Source organism: Nannizzia gypsea, genomic scaffold (assembly GCF_000150975.2).
Source record: "Nannizzia gypsea CBS 118893 supercont1.5 genomic scaffold, whole genome shotgun sequence".
Taxonomy (NCBI): Eukaryota; Fungi; Ascomycota; class Eurotiomycetes; order Onygenales; family Arthrodermataceae; genus Nannizzia; species Nannizzia gypsea.
Genome location: NW_003345197.1, coordinates 1,312,742 through 1,328,488, shown reverse-complemented (window position 1 = coordinate 1,328,488; position 15,747 = coordinate 1,312,742). Strand labels below are relative to the sequence as shown.

The window sequence follows — 15,747 nt, the reverse complement described above, 5'->3', positions numbered from 1 at the left end:
GCAAAATGGTATGGTCTAGAAGCAAAGTGAACAACATTGAGCGCCCTGCTCGGTGTTATAGCCTTTTTTGGCTCAAGAGAATACCCTGTTGTGTGCAGTGCATCGGTCAAAGGATGCGAAAACAATGGTCGTGGACCTTCAACCTTGAAGATATAAAAAGTTACAATATAGGCTGTAAATTCCGTTGACCTTCCCACGCATATAGCTCTCACTAATAATGCTGATAAGATTTTATCTGTGGAGCCGTTGCTGACTAAATAACTAGTTAACTAGTTAACTAGTGGAGCTTGAACCCAGCGCACTATCAAAACAAACTTACATATAGTTAACTCATGCCATGGTATAAAAACTCACATATATACAAGGGCTAACTACTGGGCTGCAGCTTCAAAAACCCGAAAACTTCCTAAGCGCACACTATTTATATCACCTACTCCACCCCAAGAATCAAACTAGATCAGTTGCAGGCATACAATTACCGCTGCGGAATATGTCCGAGTCACTTGATATTCCATTTGGGCTTCTTGCCTTTGATCAATTCGTTGCTGTGAGTTGGGGATTTCTCTGTTTATCAAACAATCTAACCCGGAAGACCAACAGGAGAACTGGGATCCGGCATCATCACTATCAAAACATGAGCAGAAACGGGTGCTTGTCGAAAAGTGGATTGGGTTAGGGAAATATGACCGAAATGTAGAGAGGTCCTCCCTTTTCTGTTGATATCACCAAGGCACTTTATTAACCGAGGAACTATGCTTTTATAGGAATATTTCCTTCGAAGGGACCAAGAGGAATACCTTGATTATATTCCTCGGGACCTCCTTTCGAACTTCGAACGCTCCTCTAATGATAGTGGACTAAGTAGGAGCTTTTGGGTTCGTACTTGGTATGGCCACAAGAACGACAAGGCTAGCCAAGATACGGCAGATCAGGCTCACCAGCGACTGTGGAAGGCATCCATTTATGAAGGGGACGACGATCCGCATACCGATGATTTTGATAACCCAATATCTATATTCGATAATAGAGAGGAGTTTGCTGCTCTTTACGAGGGCGAGGATGAGGAGATAAAAGATGGACTTTATGTAGCACCGGCTGATATAGTACCGAGGTTCCTACCCCATATCTTGATGCGTTGTCCCGGTATACTAGATGGCGAGTCTGATAGCCCGTGGCGCCATGAGCCTTGCCCAGAGGTATTCCAAGATGGAGGGCTAGAACAGGAGCAAGTACTCCTTATTCTTATTGCTGATCGAGAGGCATGTGAGGATGGCTGGGTTCTATTTCTTGCGATTAACCATCTAGGTGAGATTCTACCATATCGAATTAGAGATAAGGCTAGTTTGGTGGTGCAACAACTCGCAGACTGGTCTGATGGCCAGCAGCTGGCTGAAGGGCTGCTGGAAGAAACAATTGAAGAGTACTATGTTAGTAGTGGTGATGGCTGGGCAAGTAATTAAACTACTTGTCAACTAGGAATATGCTAGCTATCTATTGGAATATCAAACTCAGCTCCGCCTTCTATGAGTGTCACTTCTAAAGTGATATACATTAGCACTGAGGTTGTTCAGAAACAGACTAAACGTGGATAGAAAGAAGAACATGCTTACTCTTTATGTTAAACAACTCCTCTGTTGTTGGCTCCTCATTTCTTCTCCTTTTCCCCGACACAGCACCATTATCAAATGCAACAGTGCACCTAGTGAAGCAAATTAGGACACATATTACACCATGGGTAAGTTTGGAAGGGGAGAGTATTCTTAACTTACTCTACAATCCGAATGAACCGGCCTCCAGCATTTCCCCATAATTCGTGATTCCTGAAAGGATTTCCAACATTGTGACACCAAGCGTTGGCGCCTGGCATTCTATATTTCTTGTTATCAAAGGTATTCATTGCGGCGACCACGATGTTTATGTCGTCTGTAGGATTTTTGCCGCTGGCAACATCTTTCAGCTTGTGGTTGAACACTTCATACGTTCCGCCCGTGGTGGTTGTAAGTGAATCTGAATTAAAAAGGTGAAAAGTAAACGACTTCTCGTTATTGAGCTCCCAGTTCCATGCTGTATCCTTATTCGGGTCGCGTCTGGTGCCCACCGCCGCCGAGGCTTGCCAGTCTTTAGACCAAAGCTTGAATGCTGTTCGGGTTTGTCCTTGGCTGTCCGTCCAGGTCACTTCTTGCTCCAAGCCTCGTGGCAATTTGTTCAGATTCGACTGCATCTCCTGTTGGTATCCAGGAACACAGTCAACTTGGGCACCCGCGCCGCCTTCCTTTAGTGAGTTAAATGGAAACTCATCGCAACTAAACCAGTTCTTGTTCCCAGGTTTGCCATGCGGCTTTTGGGATAGATCAGCGAAAGTATTCGATTGCCGCGCACACCGTTGCGACCAAGTCTCGGTGACCGTTATCAAATTGTTTGTGTTGGGATCATTGATCTCATAAGAATGCCAGGAACGAGACCCGCAGGCAAAGTTTCTGTTGGCTCCTTCTGTTGAGCTCCCTATGTTACTGAAGGTTGCCTGAAGAGGGCCTGAACCAAGGCCATTATCCGTGAAATATTGCAGAATGTTGCGGCAGATACCTGGGAACACCCCAGATCCAGTGTGCTCGTCTGGAAACCACTTGCAATTATACATCATCGCAGGAATTGAATTCACACAGTTTTGGACCGGATCAACATCCACGGGGTCCTCATCGTCATTATTAGTATCATCACGTTTAGAAAGTGAAGATTGTTTAGAAGGGTTCCAATCGCAAGCATCGCCATTGCAACCACCAGTGGAGCACTGGCCTTTATCATTGCAGTTGAAGAAACTCTTGAGACTGTTGCCAAACGACGGAACCTCAGCTGGGCCTTCTCCCCTCTTGCTGAGACGACGGGTCGTGGAATTGCTACTGTACAAAGGCATGAATCTGTCGGTTTCATAGCTGTCCAAAGTTAATGTATTTCGTTTCGAAACAGCCGTGGAGCCATGATGCTCGAATAAAACAATTTGACGACCAAGACCGGGCCAAATTGTTCGAGCTAGTGATATTGTCAGCTTCTGAATCAAGGACGGGGAATTATTTGAATAGAAAAGCCTTCAGAGATTGAGAGCAATGGAAGTGTGCTTACGCTTCAATCTATGCCCTCCAAGCCATTTGAGGCTATATATACGATATCCAATTAGAACGATGAAACTCGAATCTTCGGGTCCCTGAGTACTTACAGAGCTCTTCCACCATATCCTAGGTTTTGTGTTAGCGGAAAATATAGTGTAGACAAGATTGGGCAGATTGAATGCTCACCAAAATTGTAAAAGTATTTGATAAAAATACTATAAGAAGCAGCGGGCGGTTGTTCAATTCCCCCATTTGCATTCGCCTGCACCTCAAAACGCATTGTATTGTTTACGAATGCGACTATTTGAGCATCCAATACCGGTCCCTTGATGGAAGGGGCGTTAACTTTGATACCTAAATTAACCTCGGGTGTAATGATAAAATCGACGTGAACATTCGCTTCAACGCTTGCGTCCAAGATGGGTATCGTATCAACACCCCCAGCTCTTTGCTCGTCTTCCTCTCGGGGAGTAGGGAACTTCTGGTACCTCTCCGCGTCCTCTGTCTGCGGGAAATACAACTCATATTTCGGAAACTTGATCTTCCCGCCTGCTTTGAGTGTCCCGGCAAGTTTAGCACCAGCCGCCATGGAGCCATATATGTCCAACGTCGGTCCAATCGCTGCAATGCCTTTGATGGCTAAGCCAGGGTATGAGAGGGTATCAATAATCTTTATCCGCTGACTCTTATACTCCATCTCGGCACTTCCATCAATTTCAATGATTGCTTGAGCTTCAGGTTCTAGTTCGAAGTATGTATAGACGTTGTCGATAGCTAGAGGTATGATTGTGCCCTCTGCATAATACGCCCACCTAGCATTCATATCAAACTTGGCGTCAAGAGTGACGTCCAGCCCTGCTTTGAGGACAGTGTTTCCTCTTGCGCACTGTGCTCTTCGGCGGTAAAGAAGCATCCGTTTATGGATCGAGAGTGGTAACTTGCCTTCATCTGACGCGCGGACCTTCGAGAGTTTCTCTATCCATTCCGTATAGCCTCCCCACCAGCGTTTCTCATGGCGCAAAGCACGTCTCTCCATTGATCCTGTCTCAGACTCCTTGCCTGTCATCTCATCCCAATAGGGAACAAGGTTGGTATAGTCAATCCGGATATTCACTCTCGAATCTGATCGGCGAATCGCCTGAAAATTGTAGTCGAAGAGCAACTTGTAAACAGTAGAGTTATGTGCCTCCGCTGAGCGTTTCCTTATATGGTACTTGGGTAGCTCACTGTTGTCCACAGGCTCCATGGAGACAACGCGCGCATATGGGCCCGACCCAATGTGCCGCGGAAGCCCAATGATAGTATCAGCGGCCCCTCCGCTGAATATTTTTTCACAATGTTGCCCCCGGCCATTACGACAGTATACTAGGTGCTCAGATTCCTCATGTTCAAATACCCAGGACATTAGATCGGGATCATCACGGGTGAGGGTCTCACGTCTCCTTAGGGGATTTCCTGTCCCATCATCTTTGTGGACAAATACAAAGTCTCTGGGGAAATTGCCCTGAAGAGCGTCTTGATCGCCATCAAGAACAATAAAGCCGTAGGGATCATCGCCTACATCCGTCTCCCCTGGGCCGTTTGGGTCACGGTCATTATTCCCATAGTTATCAGAGTAATGATAAATAACATCATCGCCGATAGGATGCGGGAATATTTTCTTAACATCAAAGGGTAAATCGAGTTCGGCGAGAGGATCGCAACATAACCGATGTTGAATTCCTTCATAGAAATAACCACAGGGGGAGGGAGAGCCACCAGTCCGCTCTGGTAACATCGACTTCCCAAACGTAACTTGAGTCGATTTGCATCGTGTGATGGAACACATTTGCGCGGTTGGAAATTTAATAACCGTGACTCCGTCCTCTAAACGCGAAGGCTCTACCTCCGGGCTCCATTGACAGTTCTCAGGGGCCCCTAATATAAGTGTTAATGCTATCTGTCCCATGAAGAGTGAAGACGATAGGGGGTTCAGAGGGCCTCTCTTACTTACCTTTAGTAGCACAGCAGAAGTTTTGCCATTCCCCATCGCGACATGATGCTCCTCCTTCTTTGTCGCCGCGGATTGCAATCCGCTTCTCACCCAGTGGACAGTTACCAAACTGCGTGCAATGAGTCCAATGACACTGCTCGAGATCTGGGGCCGCATCGCAGCAAAGTGATCTAGCTCCGCTTGAACAAAATTTCTCCCCTGTTTCGGTAATAGCGGTATCTGTTATGAGTTCGTACCGTGAAGGCCCGCAGGTATCGGTCCCCTTCCCTCCAGTGCAGGGTTTCCAGTCCCTATGCGGTTGGCCAACCCACTCGCAGTTCGTCGCTGGGCTTTTCGCGGAACAACATACAGTTTTCCACTTTCCCTTCGGACAGTAACTTGCTTCGTGAGAGAGAAGGCCGTAGAGATTTATGTCTGCCTCGCGAGGAGAATGAACCCGCGCAACGGGTATATCACCGGGGTTGCATTTACTCAATCTACCGTGGCCGTCCTCCCCTGCACAGCCAAACGTCACATAGCATCCGTCACCCGTAAGTCCGCCAAGGTCACTGGCCAGTCCTGCTTTCTCATCATCGCTCAAACTTCCTCCTTCTAGGAGAGAGCCTGAGACAAAGTCGTCACCAAGAAGACCAGAGAGCGCTTGAAAATCGTTAGTATCTTGGTCTATTGCCCATATCATGACTCCCCCAAGGCAGTCGTTGTCCAAGATTTCACGTTTCTTTCCGAAACTCTCTGCATCATCGTAAGTGACCCATTGAGTCTCATCATATACCATATACTTAACCCCAGCCTCTTCATCGTAATGAATGGTTTTCTCGTTTAGTCGCTTTTGACGAGCCATGATCTCTAGAATGAATGGGGGTCAATAATTTTCTCATTTGGTAATAAACTAATGCCATGGGAAATGCAACAGTACCTTTGAATGTAAGAATGCCTGGTTCACCGGAGCACTCCCCCCTTGTGCCGGCATCGCGAAAGATACAACCTGGTGTGTTGCACTTAGGATCGGCCAATGTGAAAGACCGTCCATAAAAGCCGATACCTAGGTTGACCTTCTGCAGATCGACATCAACTCTTCGCAGAAGATCCAGCCCATCCTGGATCTCAGTAACATTGGTGTGCCCAAGAACATAGGGCCCCGTGTACTTATTGTCTCTATCCCACTTTCCATGGATGTCATAGCTAAATAAGAGATTAATAATTGAGTGATATATACTGCGTGCACAGATAACCTATGTTCAACTTACCTCATTAGATTGAACCAACTGACCTGGCCTTGTAGGCTGGCAAGATTGAAATGCTGAAGGTACCAGTAACTTGCGGGAATTGCCATAGAAATACCCCATGCAGGGTTGTGAGAGTTAAAGGCTTTTCGCAGGGCGGCGACAAGATGGAATAGGTTGAGAAAATCATCTGGGCTACCTCCACGGTCATCTGATAGAAGAATCACAATCAACATAATGTGTAAATTGGTATAGGGATATGGGCTCCGAAGGAAGGAGTAATACGTACCAGCCACCGGATACTCCCAATCGAGGTCAATACCATCTAGGCCGTATGTTTCGAGTAGATCCACGACACTCGATGCAAAAGTGCCGCGAGAGTTCCTATCCGCAGCCATATCGGACCATGCAGTCCTCGTTGGTCCTGTTATAGAGTATATCAGAACATGCCCATAAAATCTCTAGGAATTGGGTAAAATCGCGGACCTGGGTCACTAAAGGCCCATCCTCCAACAGCAATAAACACTTTAAGTGATCGGTTGCGACGTTTCAGGTTAACAATTCGAGATATCATTTCCGAGTCATCAATGGAGATTTTCGAGTCTTTAATTCCACCGAACGCAATATTGAGGTGAGTGAGGGCTTTCACTGGGATATCCTCAGGCCTGAAAGGGTCGCATTCTCGGGTATCTGCCCATGTTTCGTAGTAAGCTATTCGCCGTTTTGTCCAGTTGGCGCTGCATTTCTTTCGATCCGGCTTCCCGCAATTACTCTGGCAACCTTTACCGGGCGCAGAGGAGACTTGACAAAATTCCTCGGTCGTGCCACAGAATCCCCACTGGCTGCAGCATACATTCAGGGGGCATTCTGAGTCTGGGATAGCGGCATACTTGCCACATTCCGCAACAGCATCACAGGTGCCAATACAATTTTCTGGACTACACCAGTCGGGTCCAAACCCACAGCTGCCTGATTTTGAGCAGCAGCCAACTTTGCATGGGTTCTCCGTATCACAATCAAAGCCCTGTTGGCCAAAGACGATCGAGAGTAAAGAGACAAGAACTATAAAAACTTTGGCAAATGCGTTGAACGAAAAGAAGGAGTGGTACATATTTAGATACAAGCACTTGGCTTGAAGTTGAACAAGTGTAATAATAGAGAGTACTGCAAAGTGAGGAGGCAGAAGGACGCATTGAATGCTTCGTTCTTAATATATCTCACAGCAACGAGCTCTATGCACAACCACAGAAGAGCTGTTAAGGGGTCATTTCGTCCGAGGTCGTTCCATCCTGGGCCTTGTGGGTATTTGCGGAATCTTCCCGTTGTTGTATCAACTGAGGACTTTGAAAGATGAGTTCTAGGCTCGGGTCTTAGTCAATGAGGTATATGGTCAAAGTCCAGCGTTCGAGGCCAACTGCACGAAAACGACGCCGGCCCCAACATGTACAAGCCCCTGACTAGAGCACATTGTACGTACGCCCTTTCGTTGAACCCAGGAATGCAGCTGTACTCCGTACTTGAACCGGACAAGGTCGGACGCTATAGTGTCTCCATGTTAGTCAATAATGATGCCGAACCCTGTTCAAGTGCTGCTTACCGTTGGTTTTAAGATAAGTTTTAATTAACTATTATCCCTGTCGGAGCAAAGCGATGGATGTGGGCACCCGGTCAGTGGGTCGGTCCACCGAGAATGCCGCTAGCTAGCAGTGGCTCAGAGTACTCCGTACCTAGGTAGTCTCTATCTTGTTGGATGGTTGGTGGAGGTACCAAGCTGTGAATCACCATTTTCCCGCCGAAGACAAGCCGCAATCATCCGATATCAACATGGCTATCCAGGACCTGAATCTAAACAAATATTTCTGTTGCCTGGGTCCCGCACCTCGACATTACTTCCGGATGCTTGCTTGCGCCGTGAGATAGTTTTCTTTTGACCTATCTTGTCCTATTTCCAATTTATTCCTTCATCCAATCCACGGACCGTTAGATTCATACGACATTTGTGTCGCAGGAATGATGATGTTTTTTGAATTCTTCGCAATGTTTCTTCAGATCTTTACTGGCTTTGTGGGGTTTGCGGCCTCTTTATCTGTCATTCCTAGCCCGGGGCACCTTCCAGCATCTGTGCGGGCTGCATGTAGAGCAACTTTGGCTATGAACATCAGCGAGTGTTCAGATGTTTTTAGCCACCCATCGGAACTGATCCTAACCTCCGACCTGCCTCAGATATGCACAGATGGTTGTGATCAAGCCATTTCGTCGATGTATTCGCAAGCATTATCAAGATGTGGAAAGGGTACGGTCAACATTACCGATGGAGACGAGGTGCTGGGCGCATTTGCGCCTTTGGACCTAGCGAAACAGTTTATATATCGGCATTCTCTTACCTGTCTCCAAGATGAGTAGTCTCAATTCCACCCCTAAAGAGTTCGTCAACTTACGCATTAATGTACGGAAGGAAGGATTCTGTAAAGACAAACTGGCGAACTTAACGGAAGAGGCGGCGCTTTGCTCAGACTGCTATATGAAGTCTATTCAGCTTGAAATCAACATGTCTCGCGAAAATCGCCGTTACAGCCCCGAGGACTTTAGCTCTTTGAAGGAAAGTTGCGGAATATCAACTTCTTATCCGGTGACGAGAACAAGTACAAGCCAGGTACCCTTAGAAACGTAAGCATGTACATCGTCCTTATCCTGGAAATCACCTAGTACTGACCCCGGACAAGGCCGAGCTGCGATAAGCCCTATAAGGCAAAGGCTGGAGATACACCAAACTCCATTGCGGAGAGCCTCTCAGTCGCCACTGATCGCCTTTTGGTATATAATGGATTTCCTCTTACTGCAGACTTGTCGTTCACTGGGGGGGAGATACTTTGTCTGGATGAGGTTTCAAAGTGCCTCATACATCAAGTGACTGCCACGGAAACCTGCAACTCTTTGCTCAAACTTGCGGGAGATGGTGTCAGTGACCTTATGATGCGTTCATGGAACCCTTCCCTAGGGTATAAATGCAAGAACATCCACTCCGCGGTTGGCAAATATATCTGCATCGGGCCACCTGGACAGGCTGGCAAGTTTACCCCAACCTTGCCTTCAGCTCCCAAGGGACCTTCAGTTAGCACCGGGCCAACGAGCACATACAGCTGGGAACAGGCCCCGAACTCTATCACCAGCTCAGTCAATTTCACCACCAGCTGGTTATTCCCAACAGACCCACCTAGTATTTCTACCGTATCGGCTGTGATACCATCCAATGAAATGATTGCCGCCATGAGAGAGCGCATAACTTTCTGTCCCTTTAACTCGGAGAACAATTCGACCCTATGGGACGAAGGCCTTGAGGAAGACGAATATCACCTCCACTCTTGGGATCTTCCATATGAATGTATAGACGAATATTGGGATCCCTACTGCTTCCCCAAACCCGCGGACCCCATCCTCCCAAGTCCAACGACTATTCCTTCTTCATGCTATCCGACTATCACCACCATCTTAGAAGAGTGGGTAGAGCCACCGGCCCCAACGCAGAGCGGCTCTCCGGACAATTGTAATAAATGGCATATTGTCAAACAAGGTGATACCTGCGCAGCAATTGAGGCGAGGTACAAAATAAACGATGTTAAGCTCCATCGATATAATCCTGGCGTTAATGAGCAGTGTACCAATCTAAGGGTGGGATCTGCGGTCTGCGTGCGTATCTGGGAGGGAACGAGCGAGACCAGTACTCCAACGGCAACGACAACACCAGCAGGCCCCCCCGGGCCGACAGCATCAGGTTCAAATCCAAATTGCCAGAAGTGGCATTTGAGGCAAGAAGGTAATAATATGAATTCGTTTCTTTTCTTTCTCTTCTATTTTCCCACCTCTATGCGGAGGCTAACCCAACCTATAGGAGAGACATGCGAATCAATCGCGGCGAAATATGGTATTATCGTCAGCCGCTTTCGCCAGCTCAATAGGGGCGTCAACCAAGAGTGTAGCAATTTAGCTTCGGGGTATGCTTATTGTGTTGGCCAATAACATAGCAACTGGGCTATTATACTGCAATTTGCCGTTTCAGAAGCAGAGTATAGGTAGCACGGAGTCCCCGAGGCGCTTATTCACATAGTTAGGATATAGGTGACCGTTAATTATAAATAATAAGCCGGGCCTGACATTTTTCTTGTAATTTTGTAGATAATAAAGGATAGTATGTGTTTGGTAGTATTGATGGTCGTTGTAGCCCTACGACGGCTATATAAAAGCAGGGAACACGCCCAATGCTCCTCGATTAATATAGGGCGGATGGATGCTCAGAGCAGTCACAGTATTCGCGCGTAATTTTGCCAACCGGAACCCTGGAAATCGTTGAAGTTCAGTGGGCATTTTACTAGTCTTTGGGTCTGTCATCGAGAGAAGTTAGAAAATGCCAGTAAACTGGTATTAGACGAAAGCAGCAGTGAAAATAATAAATGATGATAGGTGATGGTGAGGAGAGCGCAATTCAGCGGATGAAGATGTTTGATTGGAAGATGACTAAGCTACTACCACACGCTATACTACTTTGAGTTACTAATATTAGTAAGGAATTAACTCCACGGAAGATCCTCGCCATACAATATCGATAGTTAGGATGGCATTCGCACTCCACACGATGAACGGTGAATCTAGCGCCAAAGCTCCGAACCTGGTCAGCCCATGGCCACCGTTGGTTGTCCATGGGTGAACCCAGGATGCTATAAACTGTCGGTGATATAACTACCGTATCATGTACTAGTGAAAGGTGGTTGGATCCATCGAGAATTCAGCATCACCGGCTAAATTGGTGAATTAAAGATGATTGCCACCGTCGGGTTCTCCCTTGAATGCACCAACAAAAATGGTTAACATGATATGGTTTGAAAGAGAAGCACTCCGCAATGTTTGCTGAAAGAAACAATACGTCTTCATGTTTGCGGTTCTCTCCGTCGATGGACCCAAACTTTAGTCGACCTGCTATGCGTCCACACTGACGTTATGCCTAACATTTACAGACACTGTATCGTCAAATAATATTCTATTTATTGGGTCTCTCGATGTAGAGATACTTGTCTATTTGCTTTGTTATAACTTACATGGGTATCCATAGAGTAGAGGGCAAGGATGAACCAGGATATTTCGCTACGTCTACGGAGTATCACTATCAGCGATTAACTAAACCAAATACCTAAGCTAGTTAACCAGCTATCTAAATTTCATGATGCAGGTATTACCCTTCAATGCAATGCCTCTGGGGGAAAGCCGAAGTCTGTCCTCCTTACACACGGCAGCAGAAAGAAGAGCGGTTGAATTGGCATTGCATTGATGGAAGACACTTCAACCCCTTAACTATGAATGCTGCATGCGTATAACTAACTACATATCATTGCAGCAGGAGAAAAGATAACCGTCCAACGGAGACTTCATGATGCGCTGCAGGGTTGCTCACTAGCAGTCATAGTGAGTCAGCCTTATAAACATACTCGGTACCAAGGTTTATGGTCTACAGCTACTAAACCAGGCCCAAGTGTAACCATAAATAATTACATAAATAGCACTTGGGTAGATTCAATTCAACTCAACTACCTAGGTGGTTATCAAACCAATTCCTTTAACGACGATAACTAAATGCACACGGAGCAACCCACAAGAGGAGAGACTACTACAGCCCTACCGTCCACCATGTCTTCTACTTCAGAACCCATTGTCTTCTATGACATCGCCCTGCGGCCGCCAGTGGAGAAGACCTGCTGCTCTCCAAACCCATGGAAAGCCCGACTGGCTCTCAACTTCAAGGGTGTCCCTTACACAACCAAATGGGTGCCTCAACCTGACGTAGCCAAGGTCCGCCGCAGCCTCAATGTGCCCGCTGTCCGCAAGTTTGCCGATGGGTCGGACTTCTACACCTTACCCGTCATCGTGGACCCCGCCACCAAATCGGCTGTCGGCGACTCCTACGATATCGCAGTCTACCTGCAGAAAACCTACCCAGACTCCGGCGCGGGGGATCTCTTCCCAGACCAGAAGCTCGACTACACCTTTACTCCCGAGTCTGCAATTGTGGTGCCCCTCTCAGAGGTGCCGCAGAGCGGATATATCGAATACGCCAAGTTCAATGTCAACGTCGACGCTGCATTCACCACACATGTGCAGCTCTCAACCCAGGAGTTCCCATTCGACCCAGCCACAGCTGAGATCAGTAAGGCTGAGTTTGTCCGCCGTGCTGGTGCTTCGTCCTGGGATGACTTTGCCCTTACCGGCGAGGCGCGGGAGAAGGTGAAAGAGTCGTTTCGGAAAACGTTCGGCGAGCTCGCCAAGATCTTCCTGAGGGACACCAGCGGGCCATTCATAATGGGAACGAGAGCTACCTATGCGGACTTCATCGTTGGTGGATGGTTGCGAATGATGCGCGGGACCTTGCCAGCGAGCGAGTGGGAGGAATTGAGAAGCTGGCATGACGGTCTTTTTGCGAAGTTGCATGATGCTCTAGAGGTATATGCAGAAGTTAAATAGAGGATAAACATTGTCATTCCTCAAAGCTCTGAATATGTTGATTTTATGACGGGGATCAATAGTTAAATATGTGTTAACAAGGATAACTGGAACTGTCTATGAATAGCTAGCCAGCTAATTCTGGTTAGTTGACCAAAGAATACGAGCGGCAGATATGCACAGATTGAGACTAGGGCCTGAGTCAATCAGCCTCAAGCTCAACCATGTACCTAGGTATATAAATGGACAACCACGCAACATAAATATCCTACTTCCTTCCATAAAAAATCACTCCTCATTACAAAAAATGTCTTCAATGCAACAGCTCTTTCGCCTACCACTCAGAGGCTCCCTCCGGCTTTCGCGAGTTCGGGTCGGACCTCAGCCTCAGCTCTCCCAAATACATCTTCTCCGCAATCCGCGACCAACATCAGTACCAACATTCTCTACATACGCAGCATTGTTCAATTCAAAAAGCCCAAGCAATGCGTCAGCAGGCCCCGACTCCGACCCAAACAATGATCCGTATCGAACTCCACCTGTCAGCTTAGAGTCCCTTGGTATTGGGAAAAATATGAAGATACTCTTGCTTGTGGTGCTCTCTGTTCTTGGAACCATTGAGACATGGTTTTGGTGCAAAGCCATCTGGACTTGGTGGAAGGGAGGAGAGAAGGAAAAGGAAATTGAACCAGGCCGCTGATGACGGCCTTTCAAGCGGTGATATCATTTGTACGATATTTGGGTTTTAGAGTTGCGGCCCGCGATTCTTGGCATCTGTAGGGCAAATAATACATCTCAACTTGATTGTCTCTGTATAGGAGAAAGTGTTACTTCTTAAGTCATAAATGGTCTAAGTTTTTTATCATTTGAAAGAGAAATCTACTCGTGTATATCCTATTATCTATTCGTCTGGCCTATGTTCATGAAACTTGCAAAATGTACATAGTGAGACCACCTATTGGATCTCATCAATAAGCAGATTTTATCAAAGGTTCAAAGACTAGCGAGCTTGTCTCGAGCATGTCTAGAACCTGTCTCATCTCACTCCGACGTATTCCAAGACGCCATTTGCGCCTTGCGTTCAATAAGAAAAATCTCTATAGCAAGGTGTGGTATACAGTAAAAACGCTCACAAGTACGGAGTAGAAAAATAGAAGAAGCCGCCCAGGGTTATAAAGGTTATCAAAGGGGATGAGTTATTCAGGTAAGGATAATATCGTATCCGTCAAGTTGTATGTGTACGGCCTCAGTAGGCACACCATACTTGCGCCGAACAAGTTCAAAAATGATTAGACCGGCACTGGTGCTAGGAAGTTGGCGGAGAGTGTTCATGAAAAACCCTCCATACAGCCACGTCCGCCAGCCACCTACCCGCCGTGCCTGGCGCTGACATTTCTTAAATGTCTCCATATATGCGTTGGCACGATGCTCCATCATCTCTCTGCCCGAGCGGGAGTGACGAACCCGTTTATCTAGATGGTCTAGATTCCGGTAATAGATATTTTGTACCAGGCTTAGAGGGTGTAGAACGGCTTGCTGGAAGATGGTAGCTGTAATACCTGCCAGCATGAGGAATGCAGGCTCCAGCGCATAATGCGGTTTTATCACAGGTATTTCACCAGGTGCAGTAGGTGAGGATAGTATCTGGATGGATTGCGCTTTGAGAGAACCGTAGTACCGCGTGATGAAATGGTAATATCCCTGAGCCTTGACGGTTTCGAACAAGCTGAAGAACACGGCAGATCCGAAGCTATCTTTCAAGAACGATAATGTCCAGCCAGAAAACACCCCTCGAGCGCCAAGTGTTTTGAGTTTATCCCAGCCATAATGCCATGCGCTGCGATACTGCCCATTTATCATATCACTGGTCCTTGACCGGGCCTGTATAGCGTCTAAGGGTGCTGCAGCAATGGATTGAATGGCACCTGCAGCGAAACCTGCGAAGAAGGTGACAGGAGGTGAGGGAGGCGGATAGACCCGTTTACCGCCCATCAGTGTCGGCTCATGCATAGCTCCAAGTATTTGTAGATAGGAAGTGTACAGTATGGCACCAACTCTGTACCCTGCATTAGAATCTTGCTTCACTCCATGACATCAGACGGAATAACTGACCCAACATTCGCTATGAGCGGCGGAAGGACTTGGTATGGTATAAAAACCCAACCATGTGTCTGGACGGCATTTGCAAGGAGTCCAGGGGTAGTCGTTTTCCATGACCATCCTCCTGTTGTAGTTTGCGGTCCGATCGCTTTGGCTAGAGCCTACCCTCGGCACTTTATTAGCGGTGGGCGTTGACGATCTAAAGGCTGAGAACATACCATGTAACTACGCAAAAGATATATTAGCATTAATCTAGACTGTATGTACACACTGAGGAGCTACCTACTCGACCCTAGTACGAAAGAATGCCTTCACCGGAGTTCTAAAGTAAAAGGCTATAGCTTGAGCACTTATGGCGCGCATTCCAGCAGCCGAAGCACCGGTAGCCGCATTTGTTCTGGGCTTCCGGCGTCCTGTACCATCACCATCAGGCTCATCATTCCCAACTTTCGGGTGGCTTGCTTTCAGTTGTCCCGGACTATCGATGGGTATGGACATGGTCGTCGTGCAGGAGAGAAGTATCCATCGGCAGGGAGGGCAGCTTAAAAAGAGAACGGCCTTGAGACGAAGAGCATGATGGCCTATCCAAAGAAAACACGCTAAAATATACCGGTCAAACGAAAGCTATCAGCGCTCTCCTCATCGTCACCTGCTTTGTCTGCTGCTGCTGCTGCTGCTACTTCGTATCTTCGTCTTCTCCCTTTCGCTTTTTTTGGATGGATGACCTTCAGATTCAAACAGTGCAAACGGCCTCACTTTGGCGCTAGCCAGAAGCGGTTAGATTGAAGACGCGCCTCACGTCGGTTTCTGTAAAGTGAAAAAGAGCGAAAAGAAAGTTGAA

General features: G+C 47.2%; 6 protein-coding genes across 6 annotated transcripts; 4 read left to right on the top strand and 2 right to left on the bottom strand.

Moving 5' to 3' along the window:
* Positions 1 to 490: 490 nt before the first annotated feature.
* MGYG_09122 (hypothetical protein) lies at positions 491 to 1,460 on the top strand (the record flags this gene model as incomplete). Its single annotated transcript, XM_003171742.1, has 3 exons — positions 491 to 547; positions 601 to 693; positions 765 to 1,460. The coding sequence occupies 3 exons, from the start codon at positions 491 to 493 to the stop codon at positions 1,458 to 1,460; spliced, it is 846 nt and encodes a 281-aa protein (XP_003171790.1).
* A 305-nt stretch (positions 1,461 to 1,765) lies between these two features.
* MGYG_06332 (chitinase A1) lies at positions 1,766 to 7,431 on the bottom strand (the record flags this gene model as incomplete). Its single annotated transcript, XM_003171741.1, has 7 exons — positions 1,766 to 3,027; positions 3,225 to 4,996; positions 5,094 to 5,943; positions 6,014 to 6,279; positions 6,345 to 6,531; positions 6,610 to 6,744; positions 6,807 to 7,431. The coding sequence occupies 7 exons, from the start codon at positions 7,429 to 7,431 to the stop codon at positions 1,766 to 1,768; spliced, it is 5,097 nt and encodes a 1,698-aa protein (XP_003171789.1).
* A 1,284-nt stretch (positions 7,432 to 8,715) lies between these two features.
* On the top strand, positions 8,716 to 10,394 carry MGYG_06331 (hypothetical protein; the record flags this gene model as incomplete). The annotated part of the gene is made up of 4 exons (XM_003171740.1): positions 8,716 to 8,987; positions 9,044 to 10,134; positions 10,210 to 10,312; positions 10,343 to 10,394. The coding sequence occupies 4 exons, from the start codon at positions 8,716 to 8,718 to the stop codon at positions 10,392 to 10,394; spliced, it is 1,518 nt and encodes a 505-aa protein (XP_003171788.1).
* A 1,602-nt stretch (positions 10,395 to 11,996) lies between these two features.
* On the top strand, positions 11,997 to 12,827 carry MGYG_06330 (hypothetical protein; the record flags this gene model as incomplete). Its single annotated transcript, XM_003171739.1, has 1 exon — positions 11,997 to 12,827. The coding sequence occupies one exon, from the start codon at positions 11,997 to 11,999 to the stop codon at positions 12,825 to 12,827; it is 831 nt and encodes a 276-aa protein (XP_003171787.1).
* Positions 12,828 to 13,113: 286 nt separating this feature from the next.
* Positions 13,114 to 13,506, top strand: MGYG_06329 (hypothetical protein; the record flags this gene model as incomplete). The annotated part of the gene is made up of 1 exon (XM_003171738.1): positions 13,114 to 13,506. One exon carries the CDS (start codon positions 13,114 to 13,116, stop codon positions 13,504 to 13,506), a length of 393 nt encoding a protein of 130 aa, XP_003171786.1.
* A 500-nt stretch (positions 13,507 to 14,006) lies between these two features.
* Positions 14,007 to 15,404, bottom strand: MGYG_06328 (mitochondrial carrier protein; the record flags this gene model as incomplete). Its single annotated transcript, XM_003171737.1, has 4 exons — positions 14,007 to 14,862; positions 14,919 to 15,067; positions 15,125 to 15,131; positions 15,193 to 15,404. 4 exons carry the CDS (start codon positions 15,402 to 15,404, stop codon positions 14,007 to 14,009), a joined length of 1,224 nt encoding a protein of 407 aa, XP_003171785.1.
* Positions 15,405 to 15,747: the final 343 nt, after the last annotated feature.